The sequence below is a fragment of the Chiloscyllium punctatum genome, chromosome 26 (genome assembly GCF_047496795.1).
Source record: "Chiloscyllium punctatum isolate Juve2018m chromosome 26, sChiPun1.3, whole genome shotgun sequence".
NCBI lineage: Eukaryota > Metazoa > Chordata > Chondrichthyes > Orectolobiformes > Hemiscylliidae > Chiloscyllium > Chiloscyllium punctatum.
In genome coordinates this window covers 5,764,758-5,777,845 of record NC_092764.1, presented here as the reverse complement: position 1 = coordinate 5,777,845, position 13,088 = coordinate 5,764,758, and the positions used below count along the sequence as shown (strand labels likewise).

Below are 13,088 nucleotides of genomic sequence, written 5' to 3'. Positions count from 1 at the left end.
TCGGAGCTGGGGGAGTCCTGTCTCGTTCACCGGTACAGGGTGGTGGGGGGGTGAGGAGGGGGTGGGGGGGGTGAGGAGGGGGTGGGGGGGGGGGGGGTGAGGAGGGGGGGGGGGGGGTGAGGAGGGGGTGGGGGGGGGGTGAGGAGGGGGTGGTGGGGGGGGTGAGGAGGGGGTGGGGGGGGTGGGGGGGGGTGAGGAGGGGGTGGGGGGGGGTGAGGAGGGGGTGGGGGGAGGGTGAGGAGGGGATGGGGGGTTGAGGGGGTGGGGGGGGTGAGGAGGGGATGGGGGGGGGGGGGTGGGGGTCAGTGCACTACCACCCGAGAGCCAGCTCTAGTCCGAGAGGGTCCGCCGGTGATGATCAGTCAAGGCAATGGGGGCGGGGGGGGGGGGTTAGGGGCCAGCCACAACATATCAAGTGTCAAGGTAGGTTCTGATGGGCCGAATGGCCTGCCCTGTTGTTCCCTGGGGGAGACTTGAAACAGAAAGAGGAGGCACAGAACCTCGGGGTGTGATCAAAACCCACCTCCGGGGGGGGGGGGGGTTAGATATTGGCGTTCGGCTGGTAGCGAGCCGACGGGCCGAATGGGCTTCTTCTGGTTTCTATGGAGACGCAGAGCCCCGCCCCCCCCCGGACGTTCCCCTTGGTGGAGGTCGGTGCCCTCTGACCCGGAGCCGGAAGTGCGTGTCGGGGGGGGGGGGGAATTGTCATGGCGGCCGGAGCGCGGCTGGGAGAACGCGAACCCCCTGATTTACGGCAGAAGCTCGGAGCGGCCCTCTCACCGCCGGGGAGCAGGAGGAGGAGGCGGTGGGACACCATCGACAACCGCGAGATCTTTGATATCCCGGGACCGGGGGGGGGGGGAGGAGGAGGGTGGGGGGTGTACAACCGAGCCGCAGGACTGGGGCTTGACAGGGTGTAGGCCGCGGGTCCCCACCCCATTGCCCCCCTCCCCCACCCCATTGCCCCCCTCCCCCCACCCTATTGCCCCCCTCCCTCCGGGGAAACCGGCTGTGAAATGGGTCCCTCCGCCCTGTCCCTGTTCCCCTTTCCCCAGTGGACACTTCCACCCCCCCCCCCCCAACCAGTGGACACTTCCACCCCCCCCCCCCCCCCCCCCCCCCCCCCCCCCCCCCCCCCCCCCCCCCCCCCAACCAGTGGACACTTCCACCTCCCCCCCCCCCCCCCCCCGTGGGAAACTTCCACTCTTCTCTCCCCCCCGCCCTCCCACTGGACACTTCCACCCCCCCCCCCCCCCCAACCAGTGGACACTTCCACCCCGCCCCCTCCCCCAGTGGACACTTCCACCCCACCACCCCCAGTGGACACTTCCATCCCTCCCTCTCCCCACCCCCACTGGACACTTCCACCCTGGAGTCATGTGGATGTGAACACAGAGAACACCAGCAGAAGGGTTTGTGGGGATCAGGAGCAGTGGGTGTATAGAAGAGGAGCAGGGTGATTACAGGGCTTGTAGGCTCTGGGAGGTGATGCACCAGGTGTGCATTCCTGATGAAGGGCTTATGCCTGAAACGTCGATTCTCCTGCTCCTCGGATGCTGCCTGACCTGCTGTGCTTTTCTAGTACCACATACTCGACTCTGACCTCCAATGTCAAGATTAGAGTGGTGCTGGAAAAGCACATCAGACAGCATCCGAGGAGCAGAAGAATTGACGTTTCTTCATCAGATTGCGGCTGGGACCCTCCAAGGTGGAGATATAAGATCTCCAGCATCTGCAGTCCTCAAGGTGTGTGTGTTTAGGCAGTGCTGGAGAAACTCAACAGGTCTGGCAGCATCTGTAGAGAGAAAAGACAGTTAGTGTTGAGTCCAGTATGACTCTTCTGTGTATTTAACCAGCTTTTTGCTCCTCTGTGTTTTAGGCAATTCAAGCCGGGGACATGTTTTGAGGATGTTGAGGTGCCAGTGTTGGCCCGGGGTGGACATGGTCAGAAGTCACTCAACACCAGGTTATAGTCGAACAGGTTTACAGTATTTGATATCAAGTTCTCAGTGCTGCTCCTTCACCTGATGAAGGAGAAACCTTGTGATTTCAAATAAACCTGTGGACTATAACCTGGTGTCGTATCACTTCTGACTGTCTTTTGAGGAGGGCGATTTCAGTTGTTTTTTCATCCTTAACCTGTCCCTACTCTATCCCATTCACTTGAGTTTAATGAAGGGGTGTCCTTTTTTTTCCAAGCAGCACACCTTGAGTGAAAGTTTTTAATGCAGTGTGCTGTGGAAACTTTCCTTAATGTATTTACATCTAATCAGATCGATCAATGACCCAGAGCACCCGCTGAGTCTGGAGGAGTTAAATGTTGTGGAACAGCTTCGAGTTAATGTAAGTATGCTTTCAGGGCTGAGATGGTTTCAAAATATGATTAGGGTAATAAGGATGGATTCAAGCAACTAAACTTCACTCAAGAAATCAGAAGGGGTGTGCCTGCCAATTTTTAAAAGCTGTGGTTTGGGCTAGTACCCAAGAGAAAGCTATGGCTCAGTGGGTAAATAAGCCCAGAAACAAGACCATCATGGGCTCACTCCATCTGTGTGTATGTGAAGAGTAGTCACTGTTGAAATATTCGTAGTAATTAGTACCCAGATTATCATAACCCCATTGTGGCAGTACTTTGTGAGAGGGCAGGAATGGAAGGAGATGAATAAAAACATCAATTGTGATGAAATATGATGTTTCACTGTATTCTGGGGGTATATGGCTAGAACTGAGGAAAAACTGGAAAATGCCACGTGAGACTGCTTTGCGGAACATGTACAAGAGCTAAGCTGTGTCCAGTAATTCTCCACGTCGGTGTGGTTTAGGTAACTCGAATTGCTTGGTGTTAAACCAAACTCTTGGGACTGAAATTCTTGTGGGACAAAGTGGGGTGATGGGTTCAAGTTGAAAAGTATGGCACTAGAAAAGCACAGCAGGTCAGGCAGCATCTGACAAGCAGAAAGATTGACGTTTCGGGCAGAAGCCCTTCATCACAAATCTCCTGCTTCACAGATGCTGCCTGACCTGCTGTGCTCCTCCAGTGCCACACTTTTCATCTCTCCAGCATCTGCAGTCCTCACTTTTACCTGATGGGTTCAAGTCCCAGCCAGAGTCAATCCAGGCGGACACTGCCAATTTGCCAAAGGTGCCATCTTTTGGTTGAGACTTTAAACCAAGATCCTCTCTGCCCCTTCAGTTGGGTATGCACGATCCAATAGTAGTAATCGCAGTTAATTTGATTGTAACCTCAACTCCAATTTCCTGTGCACATCCCTTGGTTCCCTGACAGGTTGAAAATCAGCCTTAAATATAATGAAAGATATCAGAGCACCCCAACTTTGAGTACACAGGCCCATTTTATTCACCCTTTCCTCATAATCTCTTATTCCCAGTTACCAGTTTAATGGACCTTTGCTGTGCTACTGCAAGAATATTCTTCCTTTAAAAATATACACTAAAACACTGCAATGTTCCAGGTGTGGTCTGTCCTAAGCCCCATTTAATTATAGCAAAATGTCCTAATCTTGTAATCCAGTTCTCTTGTAGTAAAAGACACTAGGCTATTTGCCTCCTTAATGCTTGTACTGTACTAAATTCTAACTTTTTTCTTGTGTGAATGTACCTATGTCTCTCTAAACATCAATATTTAAAAGTTTTATACCTTGAAAAAGTTGTTTTTTTGTAACCCCTCATTTCCCCACATTATACTTCATCTGCCAGTTTGCTTATTGTTATGCTTGCCAGTTTGCTGTAGTGAACTTGATTTTCCTGTCTGTACACCAGGTGGTTGACCATGAGAACAGTGTATCAGTGGCCTTCACACCTACCATTCCTCACTGCAGTATGGCTACACTGATTGGCTTATCCATTAAAGTCAAGTTGCTGCGTTCGCTGCCTGCCCGCTTCAAGGTGAGAGTTGGTTACCTGGTAAACTGCGAGTGTGGTATTATCTGCCGTCTGTGTTAACTACCTGGTAATTTGTGTGTATGATAGTTACCTGATGAAATCTATGTATTTTAGTTATCTAGCAATTGTGTGTATGTTAGGTATCTGGTAGATTGAATGTGGATAATTATCTGATGTTCTGAGTGTTTTTTATTCATTCATGGGACATGGGCATCACTGGCCCAGTATTTATTGCCTGTCCCTAGTTGCTCCTTGAACCGCTGCAGTCCATGTGCTGTAGGTTGACCCACAATGCCCTTAGGGAAGGAATTTAAAGATTTTGACCCAATGGCAGTGAAGAAACTGCCACGTCAGGGTGGTGAGTGGCTTGGAGGGGAGCTTGCAGGAGGTGGTGTTCCCATGAATCAGCTGCTATTGTTCTTCTAGATGGAAGTGGTTGTGTGTTTGGAAGGTGCTGTCTAAGGATCTTTGTGAATTTTTGCAATGATACACATTGCTGCTACTGAATTGTTGGTGTTGGAGGGAGTGGATATTTGTGGCTGTGGTACCAATCAAGCTTCATCCTGAATGTTGTCAAGTTTCTTGTGTTGTTGGAGCTGCACCCATCCAGGCAAGTAGAGAGTAATCCATCACACTCCTGACTTGTGCCTTGTAGATGGTGGACAGGCTTTGGGGAGTAAAGAGGTGAGTTACTTGCCGCAGTATTCCTAACCTCTGACCTGTTGTTGTAGCTAGTTTGTGACAAGTCCACTTGAATTTCTGTTCAGTGGTAATCCTCCCAGGATGTGGACAGTGGGGCATTTATTGACGGTAACACCATTGAATGTCAAGAAGCGGTCGTTAAATGATCTCTTATTACCTGGCATTTGTGTGGCATGAATGATTATTTGCTACTTGTCAGTCCAAGCTTGGCTTAAATTTATTGTCATGTGTGCCGAGGCACAGTGAAAAGCTTTGTCTTGTGAGCAATGCAGGCAGATCACAGAGTTAAGTAGCATAAATAGTAAATAATAGGTAAACAGCAGCAAAAACAAAAACACAGGTACAGGCGAATGTTAAGAGTTTGAGTGTCGATTCAGTATTCTAACAATAGTAGAGTAGAAACTGTTTTGAAACCGGCTGCTGTGTGTGTTCAGGCATCTGTACCTTCTCCCCAATGGTGGTGGTTGTAGAAAACCATTGTCAAGTAGTGATGGATCTTTGAGAATGTTGGTGGCTTTTCCTTGACAGCGGGGTCTGGTAGAAGGATTCTATAGATGGGAGGTTGGCCTTTATGATTGTCCGGGCTGAGTTCACCACTCTCTGTAATCATCTCCGATCTTGAATGGTACAGTTACCATACCAGGTAGTGATGCATCCAGATAGAATGCTCTCAATGGCACACCTATAAAAGTTGGCACGGGTATTCGCTGTCATGCCCAATTTACTTGGATATTTACTGTCCAGATCTTATTACATTTACAGAGTCATACAGCTTGGAAGTTATACAGATCCTTCGATCCAACTCATTCATGCCAAACAGGCATCCTAAACTGAACTTGTCCCATTTTCTTGTGCTTAGCCCATATTCCTCTAAACCTTTCCTATTCATGTACCTGTCCGAATATCCCTTAAATGACATGATTGTACCCATCTCTATCAATACCTCCAGCAGCTTCATCCGTACATTACCCTCTGTGAAAAAAGTTGCCCCTGAAGTCCCTTTTAAACTTTGACCTTCTCACCTTAAACCTATGCCCTCTAGTTTTGGACTTCCCCACTCTGGGGAAAAATGATCTTCTCTATTCACCTTATCTTTGTCCCTCATGATTTTACAAACCTCTATAATGTCAGCCTTCAGCCTCTGATGCTCCAAGGAAAGAAATCCCAACCTATCCAGCCTCTCCTTATAATTCAAACCAAACATGAACTGCTTCAGTATCTGAGCAGTCAGTTTGTTGGCAGGTTGAGAATGTGTTGCTTGCTTGGTAATCTGTCAGTGTATGTTAATTACTTTGTAATCTGATTGGGTGTCTCTTTTAAATTCATTCACAGGATATGCCTGTCACTGGCCAGCCTAGCATTTCTTGCCCATCCTTAATTGTCCAGAACACAGTTACAGGACAAATCAACACAATATCTGTGGATCTGGTGTAGGCAGTTTCCTCCTCTAAAGGATATGAGTGAACCAGATAGCTTTTTCCTAACCATCAACAATGGTTTTGTGTCATCATTAGACTCTTTAATTTATTGAATTCAGATTCCAGCATCTGCCAGGACAGAATATGAATCCAGGTGGTGATACCATTAGGCCATCACATCCCTGAGATTTTGGTTACCTGTAATCTCATAGTGTGCTGTTACCTTAGGTTGTGTGAGTGTGTGTTTTAACTTGGGAGTGCCTAGTTAATTACATGGTAATTGCACAGGATTTACAATACAGAAACAGGCCATGCTGTTTTAGTGTTCCACATGAGTTCATTCCCACCTATCGATACTCAGTTGGATTAGTGTATCTCTCTGTTCCATTCTTTCTGTGTATTTGTCTTGTTTTCATTTAAATGTAGCTGCACTGTTCACTTCATCCACTTCTTGTGATAGCAAATTCCACATTCTCACCACTCACTGGGTAAAGAAGTTTCCTCAGAATTCTCTGTTTAATTTCTTTTGTAGCCAGTTGGAGGTCTGTGACCACCAGTGTGCCACAAGGATCGGTGCTGGGTCCACTGTTTGATTCGGATGCGTATGTAGGAGGTATGGTTAGTAAGGTTGCAGATGACAACAAAATTGGTGGTCTAGTCGACAGTGAAGAAAGTTACCTTGCAGTACAACAGGATCTTGATCAGCTGGGCCAATGGGCAGATGGAGTTTAATTCTGATAAATGTGAGATGTTGCATTTTGGTAAGACAAACCAGGGCAGTATATACAGTTATTGGTAGGGGCCTGGGGAAAGTAGTTAAACAGAGGGACCCGGGGTGCAGGTACATAGTTCCTTGAAAGTGGCGTTGCAGGTCGACAGGGTGGTGAAGAAGGCATTTGGAACGCTTGCCTTCATTGGACAGAGCATTGAACAAAGAACAAAGAAATTTAAAGAACAGAAACAGGCCCTTCGGCCCTCCAAGCCTGCGCCGATCCAGATCCTCTATCTAAACCTACCGCTTATTTTCTAAGGATCTGTATCCCTCTGCTCCCTGCCATTCATATATCTGTCTAGGTACATCTGAACTGACCCTATCGTTCCTGACCCTACCACCTACACTGGCAATGTGTTCCAGGCACCCACCACCCCCCGTGTAAAGAACTTTCTACTCATATCTCCCCTGAACCTTTCCCCTCTCACTTTGAACTCGTGACCCCTAGTAATTGAGTCCTCCACTCAGGGGAAAAGCTTCTTACTATCCACCATGTCTATACCTCTCATGATTTTGTAGACCTCAATCAAGGCCCCTACAACCTCCATCTTTCTAATGAAAATAATACTAATCTATTCAATCTCTCTTCGTAGCTAGCACCCTCCATACCAGACAACATCCTGGTGAACCTCCTCTCCACCCTCTCCAACGCATCCACATCCTTTTGGTAGCTTGGAGACCAGAACTGTTTGCATTATTCCAAATGTGGCCGAACCAAAGTTTTATACAACTCTAACTCTGCCAACTCTTGTACTCAATACCCTGTCTGATGACAGAAAGCATGCCTTCTTGACCACTTTATTGACCTCTGTTGCCACCTTCACGAAACAGTGAACCTGAACACCCAGATCTCTCTGTACATCAATTTTCCGCACGACTTTTCCATTTACTGTATAGCTCGCTCTGAGATTGGATCTTCCAAAATGCATCACCTCCATCTGCCACTTTTCTGCCCAACTCTCCAATCTAACTATATTCTGCTGTATTCTCTGACAGTCCCCTTCACTACCTGCTACTCCACCAATCTTAGTGTCATCTGCAAACTTGCCAAAGAGGCAACCTACAACTTCCTCCAAATCATTTATGTATATCACAAACAACAGTGGTCCCAGCACGGATCCCTGTGGAACAACACTGGTTACAGGTCTCCATTTTGAGAAACTCCCTTCCACTACTATTATATCCCCTGTTACCCAGCCAGTCCCCTGTCCATCTAGCTAGTACATCGTGGACCCCATACGACTTCACCTTTGCCATCAGCCTACCATGGGGAACCTTATCAAGTGCCTTACTAAAATCAATGTATATGACATCTACAGCCCTTCCCTCATCAATCATCTTTGTCATTTTGTCAAAGAATTCTATTAGATTTGTAAGACATGACCTTCCCTGCACAAAACCAAGTTGCCTATCACTGATAAGCCCATTTTCTTCCAAATGGGAATAGATCCTATCCCTTAGTATCGTCTCAGCAGCTTCCCTACCACTGACATCTGGCTCTCCGGTCTATAATCACCTGGATTATCCCTGCTACCCTTCTAAAACAAGGGGACAACATTAGCAATTCTCCAGTCCTCTGGGACCTCACCCATGTTCAAGGATGCTGCAAAGATATCTGTTAAGGCCCCAGCTATGTCCTCTCTCGCTTCCCTCAGTAACCTGTGATAGATCCCATCTGGACCTGGGGACTTGTCCTTCATGCCTTTTTGAATACCCAACACTTCCTCCCTCCTTATGCCTAGAGTATAAGAGTTGGGAGGTCACGTTGCAGCTGTACAGGACATTGGTTAGGCCACTTTTAGAACACTGTGTTCAATTCTGGTTGCCCTTCTATAGGAAAGATGTTGCTAAACTGGAAAGGGTGCAGAAAAGATTTACAAGGATGTTGCCAGGACTGGAGGGTTTGAAGATGGGACGTTTTTTCCTGGAGCATCAGAGGCTGAGGGGTGACCTTACAAAGGTTTATAAAATCGCAAGGGACATAAATAAGGTGAATAATTCAAGTCTTTCTCCAGGGTAGGAGAGTCCAAATCTGGGAGGGTACAGGTTTATGGTGAGAAAGGAAAGATGTAAAGGGACCTGACGGACAGCTTTTTCACACACAGGGTGGTGCATGTATGGAATGGGGTGACAGAGGCTGGTACAGTTACATCATTTGAAAGACATTTGGAGAGGGGAGTTATGCATGGAAACGTTTAGCTGGATATGGGCGAAGTGCAGGCAAATGGCAATAGTTCAGTTGAGGATACCTGGTCAACATGGACAGGTTGGGCCGAACAGTCTGTTTCCATGCTGTATGACTCTTGGTGACTATCTTACATTGATGGCCTCCAGTCATGCTCTTCTCAACAAGACAAAACATGTCAGAATTTAAAGATTGTAATAGTTCATCCTTCAGCCCTCATTTATTTCCAAGACAGGAGATACCTGGCCTTTAATCCTCTTCAGACAAGGTCTATTCTCACCTTTCTGGTATCGTCCTTCTCAATTTTCTTACACATGCTCCAATTTCTCCTTTTTTTAATAACGTGGAGATCAGAAGTGTACACAGAAATCTGTGTTAGTTAGCTGGCAATCTGAGAGAGAGGTTGAGTAAATTTGAGTGTTCAATCATGCTCTCTGTCTGGTAATTAAGTTTATGCTAGTTTAGCTGGTATTCTGCTTGTATTAGTTATCTGGGGATGTGTGTCTGGTAATCTCTGTGTGTCAGTTAACCTACAGACAATGTCTGCATGTTACCTGTCTGAATAAATCCACAGAAAAGGAGTAGGCTTGAAGGTTAGTGCAAATCTGCATCTTTGTAGAAATGTTATAGGAAATCATACTAGTTCCACCTTGCACTAATGTAAGGTGATTCTGGACAGATAGCGGGACTAATGGGTCCCCTTCTTCAAGCATTTGGCACTGGTGCAGTGCACTGGATTAGTTGATGTTTATAATAGAGGAAGGGGATTTCATAAAGGTTGCCTTTGCTCATAATGCTGTTTAATGACTGCAGCAAACACATTCCCCTGTACTTCCTGTAATATACTTTTCAAGATAACACATGAGTTTTAATGTCTAATATTGAGCTCTTCTTATTCTAGGTGGATGTCCACATTACTCCAGGAACCCATGCTTCTGAAAACGCAGGTGATCAATCTTTGTAATCCAAGAGATTTAATGTGGCACTGTACTGCGAGGTGAGGGAGTAATTGAGCCCTTTGAGGGCTTTCCTGCCAACTGCCCAGACATTGTTAACTAAGCTCCTTGTTGAGAATAAATCAGATTGTTAACCTGTGGGTAGGTATAGCCTCAGGAAGAGGTGGATTGGAAATGGAGGGGGTGAGTACAAGGTTGAGGAAGTGAGTAGTGAGGAGGGGGACAGGGTGCATTCGATTGAGCAGGTGTGGGCTGAGTCTGTGGTAGGGGGTCAGAGTGGGAAGAGGGCTGGTGCCTGGCCAGGGATTATAGCACAACGTAGGTATCTGAGCAGTACAACAGGTCTGAAATTCTTGCATTGCACCAGATTGTTGTTCTGAATAAATCTTCTCCTTTTTCCAGTGAACAAACAACTGGCTGATAAGGAACGAGTGGCAGCTGCTCTGGAGAACTCTCACCTGCTGGAGGTTGTTAATCAATGTCTCTCAGAAAGGTTGTGACCAGACCACATCGTGGCACCTGCCTGAAGAGTGGCACAGCACAGCAGAAAATAATCACAGCATTTCTGAGCCCTCTGTGTGTGTCTGAGGGTCTCTGCAATGTTGGGGCTTTCCCCAAAGGGAAATCTGAGAGGTCCCAGCACATGTTAGAACTCCAAGGCAGGATTCCGTGTGTGTGATATCTGTAAGTCAATCAGCAGTTGTGCCAATGTGTAAATAGAGAATGATTTGTGTACATTCTTATGAGTTAATGATCTGACGTTCATCACTGATTGGGACTGTTTTGTGCCTGTCTGCAGATCAGCTATTGGGAGCAGATGAGGGCTAGTCTCTCTGGCAAAGGAGTAGGTGAAGGAGGCAGTCACCAAATCCTAGTGTGAGGGAAGAGAGAGGAGATGTAAAGATCCTGTGCTGATGGCTCGACCTGTGCTCAGTATGTTTCTGCAATCGAATGACTGTGATCAGGGAATAGGTGTAGAGGTTGGGTAATTGGGGTCAGAGATATATAGATGGGATGATAGAAGTACAAACCTGCTACCCAAAATGTCTTGGTATGTTTATCAACGCTCACTCTCCATTTTCTCTGACACATGGATCCTCACACTGTCATATGTACACTTAATTCCTCACACAAACTCAGAGAGACCGCTGCATTCATCTGTTTGAGATAACCCATCTGACAAGTGGCAATGTAAAACCATGCCCTTAAATAATCTTGAGTGCCCTCATGACTTGTCCTACCAGCCTATCATCTTTTCCACCTATCCTCTCCACCCTCCTCCCTGACTTATCACCTTCATCCCCACCCCCACTCACCTATTGTACTTTATGCTACTTTCCCCCTACCCTCATCCTCCTCTCATTTATCTCTCCACCCTTCAGGTACTCTGCCTGTATCCCTGATGAAGGGCTTTTGCCCGAAACGTCGGATTTTCCTGCTCCAACATTGGGCCATTAATCAATTGATAGTTATTAGCTTTCTTACAAGTGTACTTAGATCACAGTGTAGTACAATTTCTGACATGTTTTTAAACAAAACCTTCTTGGAACAGATCTTTGTTTATCTATCTCTCATCACAATTTCAGAAATCCCATTCACATCTGTCATGTCATTTTTATGAACTCACATTCACAATTTAACACTCAAAGTATCAAAAATAAAGCAATTTATGTTGGTTTCACAGGTTTCTTTATGCAGAAATGATGTGCTGATTTTTGTTTGATGCAGTGAGAATTTATTTTCTCAATAGTTTCCTTGTTAATTTGGAGACTGCAGAATGATCTGCTCCCACTAGATGATGCCACCTTGGAACTGCAGTCAGTAATGGTGCTGAGTAAAACTGTGATCCTCACTCCTGCCACTGACTGTGAAACACAGATTCAATAAAAGCTTGGGTGAACTGGTAATGCTATGTCTATTACTGGTTTTCTCCTGGTTCCTGTTATGCTCCAGCAGCTTTCACTTCCACATTTGTCAGATGACATTTCTCTCTCTCGTTCTCTCTCTCTGCTGAGTCAGCTGTTCAATGCAATGATTATTCTTCTTTAGGGTAAAGAGGAAATGCCTGATGTCTTAATCAGTGAGTGGGGCCTCCTGGTCCTCACCCTACAGAACACTGGATCTCAAGCTTGACTGGTTGAGGGACCACTTTGCAAATGGATCAGTAATCACCCATTTCCACCTTTGACTCCCATCAACATTATGAGATGTAATCATCAGGATTTGCAAGTGCTTGAGTATTTTAGTACTTTGAGCAAGCTTATCGAAATCAGAGGGATCGGATCTGGCTTGTGTCCTTACTTTCCCTTCACACGTGTTCCACTGGTTGATCTAACTTGATATACCCGGTCCCCTTTGCCCAAGTACTCTGTATAACTTTAGCTATCACAATCTATCATCTGTGATTTAAGATTTCCAATTGATCCAGACTGGTATTGTTGCTAATTATAGAGTTCCAAGCTTCAAACTGCTGATGTGTCAAGTACTTCCTCAGTTCACTCAAAAGGTAAGCTCTAGTTCTTTAAACCACTTTCCTAGGGTTCCTGGAACCAAAGCAGCAAAAATAGTTTCTCTTTGCTGCCCTATCCATTCTCCTTAAGACATCTCCTCAAATATTAATCACATCACTCCTTAATTCAAGGAAACACATCCCTAGTGTGTGTAAAAACCTTCTTAATGGTTAAGCAGATAGTTAATTCCAGCTTTGGAATTTTGGACTCCATCTTAAAAGCAAGGACATTGATATGCTGACATTCCTCGGATGTTTTGTACTTAAATTGTTGCAAATTAAATAATCTCTTAATCCTCTCCAATTCATACTCTCCCATGTGTACAAGCATGCCTGTGTTGCAAAGTATTCTTTTTGTTATCATCATAACAAAATGATGGGTGGCACGGTGGCTCAGTGGTTAGCACTGCTGCCTCTCAGCGCCAGGGACCTGGGTTCAATTCCTGCCTTGAGTAACTGTCTGTGTGGAGTCTGCTGGGTTTCCTCCGGGTGCTCCGGTTTCCTCCCACAGCCAAAAATGTGCTGGTCAGGTGAATTGGCCATGCTAAATTGCCCATAGTGTTAGGAGCATGGGTCTGGGTGGGTTGCTCTTTGGAGGGTCAGTGTGGACTTGTTGGGCCGAAGGGCCTGTTTCCACACTGTA

At 46.4% G+C, this 13,088-nt stretch overlaps 1 protein-coding gene across 1 annotated transcript; it reads left to right on the top strand.

Annotated features, from left to right (window-relative positions):
- Positions 1-672: 672 nt before the first annotated feature.
- Positions 673-11,843, top strand: ciao2b (cytosolic iron-sulfur assembly component 2B). Its single transcript, XM_072595813.1, has 5 exons — positions 673-839; positions 2,266-2,343; positions 3,781-3,906; positions 9,882-9,927; positions 10,339-11,843. The coding sequence occupies exons 1-5, from the start codon at positions 708-710 to the stop codon at positions 10,434-10,436; spliced, it is 480 nt and encodes a 159-aa protein (XP_072451914.1). The 5' UTR covers positions 673-707; the 3' UTR covers positions 10,437-11,843.
- The last annotated feature ends 1,245 nt before the right edge of the window (positions 11,844-13,088 follow it).